The sequence below is a fragment of the Psammomys obesus genome, unplaced genomic scaffold (genome assembly GCF_907164565.1).
Source record: "Psammomys obesus unplaced genomic scaffold, mPsaObe1.curated_primary_1811, whole genome shotgun sequence".
NCBI lineage: Eukaryota > Metazoa > Chordata > Mammalia > Rodentia > Muridae > Psammomys > Psammomys obesus.
The window spans coordinates 4,524,155-4,536,917 of NW_026596088.1; the positions used below are offsets into that span (position 1 = coordinate 4,524,155).

A 12,763-nucleotide genomic window follows, 5' to 3' on the forward strand; every position below is an offset into this window, starting at 1 on the left:
CCCAAGATGTGCCTCCGCTTTGGGACTGTATTCGTTCCGCCATCACCATCCACTGTAGTTAGCAGGCACACCTTGACTATAGTGCAGAACACTGAGAAATAAAATACAGCGGAGACCAGCTCATGTACCGGCCCACAGAGGGATGCTGGCTTTCAGGGTCTCTGGCATGCCCGCTCAGAGCTGCTGGGGTGGACCAGGTTGGCATGCACTTTCCATCAGTGCCCTGCTAGTGAGGTCCTGGAGCTCTGGTGACACACTAACTCAGCTCTGCCCCCACTAGCCATAGGTAGTATAGCAGCGAGGCCTGGCTATGCTCCAGTAGTCTCTATTTATAGACTGTGTTTATTTATCCTAGCTTCATTTCTGTTGCTGTGAGAAAACACCCTGACCAAAAGCAGCTTGGTGGAGGAAAAGGTCTTTTTGGCTTGTGATTCCAGGTTACAGCCCATCCTTGAGGAGACGTCAAGCTGTGAGCACAAGCAGATGATCACCTCAAATCCAGCGAAGAGCAGAGAGAAGCAGACGACCCCATGTTGTCTGCTTCTTGCTGCTGCTTTTACTCTACGCTTGCTTTTTCCTCTCACATTGTCCAGGGTCCCCTGCCTAGGGAACGGTGCTACCCACCGTGGTCTGGGTCCTTCTATGTCAAATCAACAATCAAAACCATCACCTCCTGGCAAACACACAAGTCAGCCTGATCAATTGAGGCTTCCATCTCAGGTCGTTTCAAGTTTAACCCTGGCCCTCACAGACATCGGGCACGTGCTGATGATTGAATTAAAAGTGCTATAAACATCATCCTCAACTCTCATAGCTTCTCTGACTGACTTTGGCTTGCAGATGTAGGTTGCTGAACCCTGGGTTAAAAAACCGCCATCTGAGGCTGCAGGATGAGGTGTGCTGGGTTTGAATCGGAGTCTCTGATTCTAACAGTGTGGCCTGAGGCAAGTTACCTTCCAGAGCCTCCCTTTGCTCATTTGGAAATGGGGGTAGTAGTAGCTCCTACATCATAGAGTTAATGCAAGAACTGTGTGAGAGACTAGAGGTAGGGCAGCTCATCTGGGCCTGAGGTACACCCAGCAAGCTTAGCTGTGATGTCGCAGCTAGCAGTAGGGCTCTTAGAGGTATCCTACAGCCATGGCAGAACTGTCTGTGAAATGAGGGTTGATCTACTGTGGACTTGCCTTCAGTCATAGTCAAGCAGACTCCGCAGAAAGGTAGAGGGCTTGGGGAGCACTGCCTAAATGTCATGCAGTGGCAGTCAGTAGGTTTAAACAGGCGATGGCACATGTGGGCATTCACAAGCTAGGCCATGAAAACAGTGAGGTAGGGCTGAGGGTTCTGACCCGTGGGAAGATGCTCCTCAGGTGTGTCTGCCCGTTGGACCTGTGTGGTTGGGTGTCATACACACATGATTCCATATTTGTGTGACTGTGTCACTGAAATCAGGTTCTTCAGCCTTGGCACTGGCCCTCTTTAGGACCTGTGGGAGGCAAAAGGATGCTCGATGCCCTTACAGGTACACACGGTGTAGACTACAGAATCTACATGCGTGACTTCGTAATGGCAGAGGGAGTCAAGGCTGTATGTAGATGCCGAAGGGCAATTACACTGGGTTTCCTGGTAGACCCACTGTCATCACAGCAGTCCGTAACTGTGGAAGGAGGATCACTGACAGCCCTGTGTCGGAGGCTGTGACTGGGAAGAAAAGCACCGAGTGCACATGGCATGTTGCCGGCCTGAACAGTACAGGAAAGGGCCAAGGAATGTGGGTGGCTTCCAGGAGCTGGAAAAGGAAGGAAGTGGATTCTCCTCTGAGTGTCCAGAAAAGAGCCTGGCAATGCTGACCCCTGGATTTCTGCCCAGTGAGACCTGCATTGAACTTTTGACACCCAGAATTGCAAGATACTCAGTGTGTGGCAGGCCGTTGCAGCAGCAGTGGGGGCCTGTGGAGCCGGCAGCTCTCCCCCGGGTTCTCTGCACTGTGGACGGGAAGGCAGCGTGCTGCGAAGACTGGAGGACACAGCTTCCACTCTGCAGTCATTGCAGCCTCCTAGCACCACAAGCCCAAGCTAGACGTCCCTGGGGTGGTGGGGTGGTGGCAAGAGACAGCCACTTCTGGTTGGGAATCACTAATTTAAATCTAGAGCAACACAGGGAAGCTGATTACAGGGGTCCCACCTGGGATGTGGCGCTGGCAGTGTAGAGGGATGACTCCCTCCCCTTTTAATATAAAACTTAAAAAATCTACAGTAATATAGGCGGGCTTACTTTTTTTTTTCTTTTGGCTTTCTGAGATATGCTCTTACTAAGACCAAGGCTGGCATTAAACTAAACTTGCTATTAGCCGAGGACGACCTTGAACTCCTGACTTCCTGTCTCCCCCTCCCCGCCCCCCATGAGCACTGGATACAGGCCTGCACTACCACGCTCATTTCTTTTATCCTAATTTTTAAACACATTAATTTTGAAAACTCATGCCCTAGTTGTGTTTTAGTCACTGAGGACTGGGGAAAGCAGTCCTGTACTCCATGGCCGCTCTTTTGCCTACTTCCATTGGACTGTTCTTGTTGCCTCTTGAGGTAAAAGTTTGTTTTTGGCAGTACCCATCATCATGCAGTGAGGATCCCTCAGCTCCTGCATGCTTGCGGGAGGAGTGGGCCGCTCTCAGACACTGGAACACCACAGTCTGGTCAGCAGTGCTCAGTGGTTAGGCGCTCACAGGTTTGGTGGTGTGGACCTCTGGGTCTCTGGTCGCGACGTTCTGGACAAGTGTTTGCATAGCAGTGAGCATCCTGGGAGACAACATGGCAGTCTACAACAGTGGCATTTGGTGTGTGGGTGTCACCATGACAGTAGCTTTGCCAGAAATCAGTCCATGATTCCATGGGCGAAACACCAAACCAACTAGAAGTTTCCCTTTGACATTGCTGTGCACTGCTCTGAGTGTTAGAACACCTGGTTTAGGAATACTTGTGTTTTCTCCTTGCCCAGCAAGTGGCCTGCATGAAACTTAGGTGGAGGGCTGAGTGTTCCTAGACATCATCCAGGGGTAGGAAAGCAAGTGAAGAGACACACGGCACTGCTCTGAGGCCTTGAGAATTGCAGGGAGAAATCATCTTAGGGCTTTAGAAAAACTACAGGACAGGAAAAAATCCTACCTGAAGAGGTGGGAGGTTGAGGTGGGTTAGATCAGCAGATCAGAGCCCTTGACGGACAAATACGACCTTGGTTTGAATCCCCAGCACCCACTTAAAAGTCTGTAACTCCTGTAAGGGCCACAGAGACCAACAGATTCCTGGAATTCACCTGCCAGCCTCCCCAACCAAAACACTGATCTCCAGGTTCAGTATGAGGGCCTGTCTCAAGAGAGTGATGGGAGACACCTGATAGCCTTTTCTGGCCCACACATACACAGTGTGCACACATACATACACCCCCCCCCCCACACACACACACACATGGAAGAAAGAGAGAAAGACAGACCGATTCTGTATGGAGTAAGCCATATGTGAATGCTCTGTGAGGAGCCAGACTGGCCTGCATAGGAAAAAACAAGTCCCAGGGTAGCGTGGCAAGTGGGAAGTTCCTTCCTGAGGGCTATTGTTTTCCCAGTTACAGACAGGAAACTTTGGAGTGTATTTTCAAGCACAGAACATTGGACATAAGTGGCTCTAATAGTACAGAGTTGAAGGCTGTAGCAAGATGTCTGGCTCTGAACTCTTGCTTAGCAAACATTTTGTACAATTGGCTTGTTTTGTACAATTGTTTCTTATTCCCACCTTTAGATGTTTTAGTCCAATCCATTGTTCTTAATCTTTATTCTAACAAGTTAAAAATGATGACAGCCAGTCAGTTAACAAAATCCACATTTACCTTGGGGGAAAACACTGTAGTCAATAAATAAAATACACCTTAGGGAATCCAGCAAGTTTTTATATTGGATTTACTTCCTTACTGAGTATGCACCTTGGCCAGTATTCTGAATAATTGCTGGCCTTTCCTTCGGCAAGATTAAATCTCTGGTAAAGATGACTAGTGAGGAATTACAGCCATTTTTTTTTCCTGGCAGCTACTTATTTATATCTATGTTTATAAACAATATGTGTAAGCTATTATTGCTTGATTAGCGGTCTCTTGTAGAACCTCTCCCTGCCTGTGCTCCACCATTCTTCCAATACAGTCATGGAATAATTTTTGCCAATATTACTGTTTGATATTTAAGTTATTAGAACTAATTACTGGCAGTGCAGTATAGTAGTGTACTGCGACTGTTATGGACGTTTGGTTTTTAGGGGTTTTTTTTAAGTTATTATTTGCTTTATGTTTATATTTGCTTAATTTTGTTTGTGGCTATTATATTGCTCTGCTTACAAATTTACAAATCTTAAGCCTAGAATCTCCAAAATTTAAAAAAAGGCCAAGTATGATATTACACCTCCATAGTCTAACACTTGGGGGGTGGAGACAGAACCAGAAATTCAGTGAGGCCAGCCTGGGCTACATGAAATTCTATCTCAAAAACAACTCCCCCCCCCAAAAAAAAAAATTTTTTTTTCAAACAACCAAGAATTTAAGAAGCAATAGTTTGAATTGTTTGTGTGGTTGTATTGTGTTTGTTTTTCTCTTTTTGCCCTTTCGGTCCTAGGAGTTGAACCTAGGGCCTAACACTTGCCAGGCCTTATTTCTGAGCTGTACTCCAGCCCTTGTATTCTATTTCAGCCACCATAGGAGATCCGTGAACAGGAACTGGGGAAACGTGCATGCAGTCAGTTCTCCTGGACCCCCATTTCTCTGAGCTGCCTCCAGCGCCCACAGGGGACTGTGCAACTAGTTTCCCTGTGCTTGTTATGTGTTTGGGGTTCCATGTTGTACAAGGACAGACTCACTATTCACTTTATTCTCTTCTTTTAAATTTGTGAGAATGTTTAAGAAGCCTTGGGACCAAGCAGCTTCAAAGTTGAAGAGGGTTCAGGCAGAAGCCTATAGGGCCCTGATTCCTGACTAGGGTCCTGACTAGAACGAAAAAGAAAAGGTTATACCATCCAGGATGGCCTTTTACTAGAGGAAAGATGTGGCTGTTGGCGAGAGCTGTGGAGGGATCTGGGTACCAACACGTGTTAGGGACTCTCATGCCAAGTGCTGTCCTTCAGGAGGAACCTCAGGCCTCCTGGAGTGCGGGTTTCATCTCCTGGTCAGTGGGGCCTGCGGCACTCTCTGGCTGGCATGATGGCCAGTGCTTCAGGGTTTATGCCACTCAAGCCACGGCGAAGAGGGCCCATGTTGGCTGCTGCGGTGAAACTCTCTCAAGGAGTTCAGAGCTCCACTTCTGCTCACTGGGGCCTAGGCTGTCTTCAGCCTCTGCTCCTCTGGTCTAGGGACGCATTTGAACCATGGCAGTCTTGTGGTAAGGGAGCCACTCTCTAGGCATCTCCGGGTTAACTGGGTTGACACTGTGTGATGCCTGCTGCTGGCATTTTGTATAGCGATACCCATTTTTATAAACATGCCAGTGCCCTAAGGGTAGGCTGGAGGGGCCGATACTTCTCTCCCTCATTGACAGATGGCCCTGATCTGAGCTGTGTTTTCAGGTCATTCTAAGGGTCCCCTCGCTTTTTGGCTGGGCAGCTTTTCCTTCTCTTGTGTTGATTCAGAGCTAAGATTATGCAGCCCTACAGTCTACCATCGGGTTTTTTGTCTGTTTGGTTGGTTGGTTGTTTTTTGTTTGAAGGACCTCACTCTGTGGACCAGGTTGGCCTCGAACTTGAGATTCATCTGCTTCTGTTTTCTGAGTGCTGGGATTAAAAGCATGTGCCCCCACCGCCTGGCTACTATAATTTGTTAAAAAGTCATTTTTTTTCTAGGTGTGTACCTCATACCTTTAGTCCCAGTGTCTGGGGGACAGAGGCAGGTGGATCTCTGAATTTGAGGCCAAGAAGGTCTACTTAGTGAGGTCTAGGCCAGATAGTGTTACACAGTGAGATTATCTTGAAAGTCAGGTTTCTAATTAATTTGTGCCTCTCCTCAACTTCCTTACTCGTCAGACTTTTCTTTCTCCTTAAAACTCTCTTGTTCATTATTAATAGAAATCTGGTAGCTATCACCAACAACTTCTCAAATCACTAGTTGAACCACAAGTCGAAAACAAAAACAAAAACCCCACGTTGGACTCTAGTAATTTTGGTTTTTATATGTCGATAAGCTGCCCTATGAACTGCAGAGAAGAACGTTCTACACTTGTGACAGAGTTCTTGCCATTTGAGGGAAGGGTGGCTGGTGAGCTGGCTCAGTGGGTAAAGTGCTTGCCACGAGATCGTGAGGACCAGACTTCAGGTCCCAGCACCCAGGTGAAAAGGCTGGCAAGTGCAGTAGCCTGACATGGCATCCTCACGGCAAGATGGCTCCTAGATTAGCAGGATTGGTAAGCTCTGGGTTCAAGTGGGAGTCAATGCTTCAGTATATAATGTGGAGAGCAATTGAGAAAGACACCAGGCGTGAACCCCTGGCTTTCACGTGCATACCTACACACATGCTTGTGTACCTGTGCACACACGCACTTCCACACACTTGGGAACATGTTCATACACACACACACACACACACACACACACACACACACACACCAAACAAATAAGGAAGAAAGGTTTATTTTGGCTCAAGGCTCCAGGTTTTCAGTCCATAGTTTGTTAGCTTTGTTGCTTTGGCCCGGTGGTGGAACAGAATATCATGAGAAAACAAGCAAAGCCTGGTCACTTCATGGTCAAAAACACAGGAGAGGCAGGAAAGGGCTAGGATCCCCACATCTTGTTCAAGGGCGTGTCCATGACCTTACTTACCACCCTTTTGCAATTGGGTCTCTGGGCAGTTTTCTGTAGCTTTGGACTCCAGCAGCCTTGATAGCTGAGAGCTGGCCACATCCCATTCTCTATGAAGTTCAGCGAATCTAGTAGTTGTTCTAAGCACCAGCGAAAGCTGGGAAATAACCTTTCTTTCCACTTGAAGTTAAAGAAAGGAACATTTGCTACTGTGGTATGTGATGTTAGGTTTTGCAGATTTAGGACCAATTTTTCTCAGTGGGGCTAGCTATGAAATCTTAGATGTGATCATTTTAGCACCTGAAGTTAAGCCTTCAGACAGGCGTTGTTTCTCAGAGCACGGCCTTTGTGGACCTTCTGTTATGCAGGAGTGCACTCCAGACCCATGGAGTCGGTCTAAAATGCTAGGTGACCGGCCCTGGAGAAAGGCTGTGAATGAGCCCCCACAGCAGGCTCCAGGCTAAGGGCCACTGCCCCACACCGTGGGGTCTTGTGTTGGGCTGCTCTTCAGTCTTTCTGTTTGTTTTGCTTAAGTTGCCCTCTCATGTAAATTTCCTCCCGCCTGTTTTGTTAGAAATCCCCAGTGAACCATTTTTAAGTTTCACAAGGTTACTTTTCCTACATTTCTAATTCTGAACTTCATTTTCCCCACAGAGCTGAGAAAACAGAAGTCCTCAGTGAAGATCTGCTACAGGTAACAAAATACCTTTTCCCTGACTAGGGGTCCCATCCTATTTCTGCATGCATGCCGCATGAGGGTTCTACCACACAGCTGTTCCACCAGCCACTTCTTACTATTTTTCTTGAGACAAGGCCTTGCTGCATTGCCCAGGCTGCTCTCGAACTCACTCTGTAGCCCTTCCAGGCCTCCCATGAGCTGGAATTACAGGTCTGTGCCTCCAGTTGTCTTAAAACAGTCTCTTTAAGGACATGGAATGAAAACAAATAATCTAGGACTGGACGGTAGGACTCTGGTAAAGCACCTCCCTACCATGCACAAGCCTTGGGTTCAGACCCCAGCAAGGGAGACTGCTGGAAGCAGGGCACGGGCACTGGGCTGAGACAGGCATGGTGAGACGTGGGGCTTGTGAGAAGGTTCACTTCCTCTTTCCTAGGTGGAACAGAATCACTGAATTAACATGGCTTTGAATAGGGAAAGAGAAGCATGGGATGGATGGCGAGAGGAAGGGGATCTGAAACCCTCTGTCATGTTATGGGGTTCAGATGGGGTTAGTCCTGCTTTCAAGTGCCAGGTGTTAGGGTGGGGTGGGGTCTGGTCGGTCCCCTGGCACAGAGACCTGGTCACAGGCCCTGGGCAGGCTGGTACTCTGATTCACTGCTGTGATATTGCCCCTTTTGGAACAGATCCTGCTCGCTGCTTGAGATCCCAGGGGCTCCATCCTAGAGCTTTGCTGTCTCTGTCTTGCTCACGCTGTTTTTCCCCAGCTCTGGAATGCTTTAGTCTCAGTAACTTAGGCTTGTAGTGAGATGGCAGATCTAGCACAACCCCAGAGGCCAGGGCCACTCTGCTCTTATCTGTCAAGTGTCTTGGAGGAGACACTGGGCCTTTATATGCTTTATCTATGCTCATGTCCCCACCCACCACAGAAGGCTCAGGGAGGGCGAGCCTTGTCTGCATGGTTAAGCTGCTTGTCCTGCCTGCCTGCCTGCCTCGTGATTCCTTAACCTGTATGGCAGTCTGCCTACTCCAGGCAGGCTCTAAAACTGAGTCTGGCCCCAGGAGAATGTCTACCCCTTCCTGTGGAAAAAGGGAGCTGGCATAAGTCAGAAAAGGGCTTCTTTCCATCACAGCCTGCCAAATGTCTCAAATTGTGTCCGCCACCTGCAGGTAGAATACAGTCGTTTTGGTTTCCATGGACAGATGAGTTCTAGATGACCTCATACAAAGCCATGCAGTGTTTGAATTTACCTTGAACACACCCTTTTGATAGCATCCTTTTCATTTACTCACTTACTGCTTGTGGTGCTGAAAATCAAACCCAGGCCTTTGCACATACTAGGCGAGTGCCTCTGAGCCTCATTCCAGCCTCGTCTGTACTTTAAATCCCCTCTTTGATTATTCACAGTGCCTACAGGATGTTAGTGCTGTGAGCATGGTCCTTATGCTGTGTTGTTTAGGGAACAGCAATGAAAAGTGCACACGTGATCTTAAGAAAGTTTTTTTTTTTTTCTTTGTTGAATGTTAAATCCATGGATATGGAGGGCCAGTGATTTGGCTTTTGGTGCTGGGGATTGAACCAAGAGCAGTCTAAGCTGCATTCTTCCCTGAGCAACACTTCCAACTTGGTACATTTTACTCACTCTCTTTTTAAGGCAGGCAAAGTCTTAAGTGCAAGGCCAGCCTCTGCTACATAGTCAGACCTTGTCTCAGAAAACAAAACAAAAATATGTTCTTGACATTTCTTAGTTTTAGGCACATATTTTAAATTCATTTTCTTTCTGAAGTACTGTTTGTGTCAGCCAAGCTTTAGCTAGGTTTTTCATGTGTTTTTTCATACCATCCTGCCCCAGTAATATATATTATCTCATTGAAGTTCTGATATGGGGTTTTTGTAGCTAGAGGAGAGCCGAGGCCTAGCAGCCCTCAGGCTTAGCTGTCTGTTATTGTCTGTGGGGTATGAAAGCTTTGCCCCCTCCCCGCCCCCCGGGAACACAGACTCTTCTTTGCACTCTATCATAACCACCCCAGGTGTTTTCCCTCTTCCTTTTCTGCTGTTTTTAACTTGAAGAAAAAAACCAAACCAACCAACCAACCAACCAAACGGTGGTTCTCAGTACCAACTCTACTGCCAGGCCTGGCCTGTGGCCTAAGTTTGAGTTAATCCCCCAGTGCCTCAGTTTCCACCTGTTTCCAGTGAGGATGCTGCTAGTCTCTGCCCCCTGGGGTCACTGTGGGGCTAATGAGGGAATGAACCAGATGGCAGGGAGACCTGAGAGTGGAGCCTGAGAGAGGGGTTTGATTTTGCTCTGATCTCCACCACAGGCCACCAGGTTTGTGTTGCTGGTCTGTCTCTGAGGTGACACCGCCTTCTTCTCCCATGTCTTTCTGCCAGAGCTGCCTTCTGCTTTAGCGGTGAGGTGTTACTCCAGAAGGCTGTGAACCCCAGCAGACAGAGACTGGAATGTATTCCCCGTTGCTTTTCTAGTACCAGGCACAGGAGAGTACTCAGTCCTTGTTCAGCATAGTCAAAAGTGGAGAGACCTTCTGATCCCGTGGCAGACACTGGGCCAGGCACCGGGGGAGGCCCAGTGAGCAAAGCAGACAGGGCTCCTGTCCTCATGGAGTTGACATGTTGATGCAAAGTTCTGGGACTCCAATTATCTGCTCTTACGGCAAATAGAGACTGCACTGGTTTTCCAGTGCTCTCAAATGTGGGCACTGTCGATGGGGTGGTGCTGTGGCACATGCTCCTGAATGTCAACTTGCCTACAGGTCATTTTCCTGATGACTGGGGTTTTTATCTGAAGAGAAGTTGCTGGTGTCCGGGTACCTTTGAGAAACAGGCACAAAGCAACCAGGGGTCAAAATGTGTTCTGCTCTGAATTTGCTGATTTTTCATTAAAATAGAAAGCGTCCCTGAGGGCTTGCTCTCACTCTTCATGAGTCATCAGAACACACATTTTTGACATTCCTTCCTGTAACAAGCAGCCCTCTTTGCCATAAACAGCTCTGTCCCAGCAGTCTTATTTTAGGAGGCTATTCAAGATGTATGGGTCTTACTGCTAGGTGTCCATTCTGCTGTGGGGGCCTTATTAAGACAGAAACAAAAACCTAAAGTGGAAAAAGGGTTTTGATACTGATCTTGTTTTAGTTGTGCTACATGGATTTGGGGTCTGCTGCTCTGTGCGGGGAAGACCCCATTCCCAGTGCCTTTGGTGTCCATTGTCTTGTCCCACAATAGGTAGCGGTGGTTCCATTAGACCAGAGCTTTGCGGTGCTCTAGCTGGTGAGCTGACTGCCACTATTGGGCTTCATAGATGGAGTCACAATTGTAGCCTGGACAGATTCAGCTTTGGAGGGGTCTAGGACATTCATTGTAAGGAGGACAGCTGTGTGCTTTTCCAGAGGTGACATCTCAAGGGGCAGCATGGAGGGCTATTTGCATCTAATAGGTAGAGGCCAGAAATGCCACTGAACACGACACACACACACACACACACACACACACACAGTATACAGGACAACCGCCAGCAACCCAGGGCTATCAAGTGTCAGCAGTGAGAACCATGGTGTGAGTGAGTAGGAGCTGTCCATTCACACCCAAGAGCTGAGGTGTTTCACCACAGCTCGCTTTTTCTACCTCCATGCACACAACACACATGGAAGAAGCTGGATTTCCTTGTAAGCCCATAAAATGACTCCTTTGTCTCTTCTTTGACAGATTGAACGGCGCCTGGACACTGTGCGGTCAATGTGTCACCATTCGCATAAGCGTTTGATAGCATGCTTCCAGGGTCAGCACGGCACCGATGCTGAGAGGAGACACGTGAGTATCAGCTGTGTCTCAGAGCCATGTTAAATGGCAGTTCAGTTGCTCACCGTGAAGCTAGGGTTTGTAGCTTTGATAATCACCAGACATCACAGAAGGAAGAGCTGGTGTGCAAATATCTGTGTCATCACTTTGAGTTTCCCACAGTTGCTTACAGGACACTTGACCACAAGGTTTTCCCTCCCTTGCGTAATAGTTAGGATTCTGCAGTTGTGTAAATTGAGTGGACGTTTGCATACACCTATGGGTCCAGGAATGCCTGCTTTGGTCTACCCATCAGAGACAGACTGTCATTGCTTCCGTGCCCACTGTTCCTCTTCTAGCCTGGCTTCCCCTCTGCTGACCTTCCACCCTTGTCTCCACCCTCCAGTAGCTGTCTTGCCGGTTAGCCCTGTGGTTCTTGTTGTGGGTGTCTTTAAAATTCCTTACCCCTGCCTCATCCCTACCTTCTCCTTAAGGTGAGACCTGGTTATCATGAAAACCTGAACTGTTTGGACTGTCATCCTGTTTCCCTTCTGAACCACATTTCCTGCCTTCATCCTTTCTTTCTTGTCAGTCTTCAGTCTAATTATCGGAGTCAGTTGCCAAGGTGGGAAGGTACTGTACATTCTGTGGTGCTGGTGGTGTAGCTGGGCATAAGGAGATGCCCGAAAAGCCAGCGGGAACTGTTGAGGGCTCTGTTGGTTGCCAGTATTGGAATACAGCTCAAACTCTTTAGCATGACTTAAGCTCTTTGTAGTCTAATCCCATTTTATCCCAGCAGCTTCTTTACCTTTTGCTTTCTCTCATTCCCTTTGCAGTCTAGCCACATCATACCCAAGAGTCCCTAAATATAACACTCTCCTTCACACAGCCATGTCCTATTGTTTCTGTCGTCTGCTTTGAGATACTCTCCAACTGTCACACTTACTCATTAAAAACAAACCGAATTTTTGTCAGATGCCTCCTGTGTTTGAGTGTAAGAGATACAAGAGTGCTCCTGGCCCAGTTGGGTAATGGATGCCACCAATAGGTAATTATAAAGCAACACGGTGAACAAAATGTTCCTAGGATGCTAGGAACAGAGAGCAAAGGAAGCAGTCAGCTGGGCGTCCTTGGAGGGCTCAGTGCCTGAGCTGCCAGGAGGAGAGTTGCTGGGGGCGGGGGAGGGTGTTATATGCTGACAGTAGGGCAGGGGTCTTCATCCCAGTTTCTGAAGTGTCTGACGACTTCCTTTAAACTTTCAAGCATATGTGCCAAAAAAAAAGTCTCTGAGGGAAACAAGAAGAGTTGCCATGACAGTGGTGAGAAAAATAGGAATCCTCAGGAGAGCACATAGCTTGGAGAGGGGCTGCAGGAAACACAGGTAGAGCTCCCAGGGCGCAGCAATAGCATGTGGAAAGAGGCAGGAAGGGAGGGAAGAGACATGAAGCAGCAGCTCTCTCAGCTCCTCGAGCC

The 12,763-nt window shown here is 48.0% G+C and overlaps 1 protein-coding gene across 6 annotated transcripts in view; it reads left to right on the forward strand.

Moving 5' to 3' along the window:
- Arhgap17 (Rho GTPase activating protein 17) overlaps positions 1 to 12,763 on the forward strand; it is an 84,818-nt gene that overhangs the window by 27,207 nt on the left and 44,848 nt on the right. For all 6 annotated transcript variants that reach the window (XM_055627341.1, XM_055627337.1, XM_055627340.1 and 3 more), the window contains exons 2-3: positions 7,470 to 7,509; positions 11,219 to 11,323. In XM_055627341.1, the coding sequence (XP_055483316.1) occupies positions 7,470 to 7,509; positions 11,219 to 11,323 (145 nt within the window). The remainder of the gene's footprint in view (positions 1 to 7,469; positions 7,510 to 11,218; positions 11,324 to 12,763) is intronic.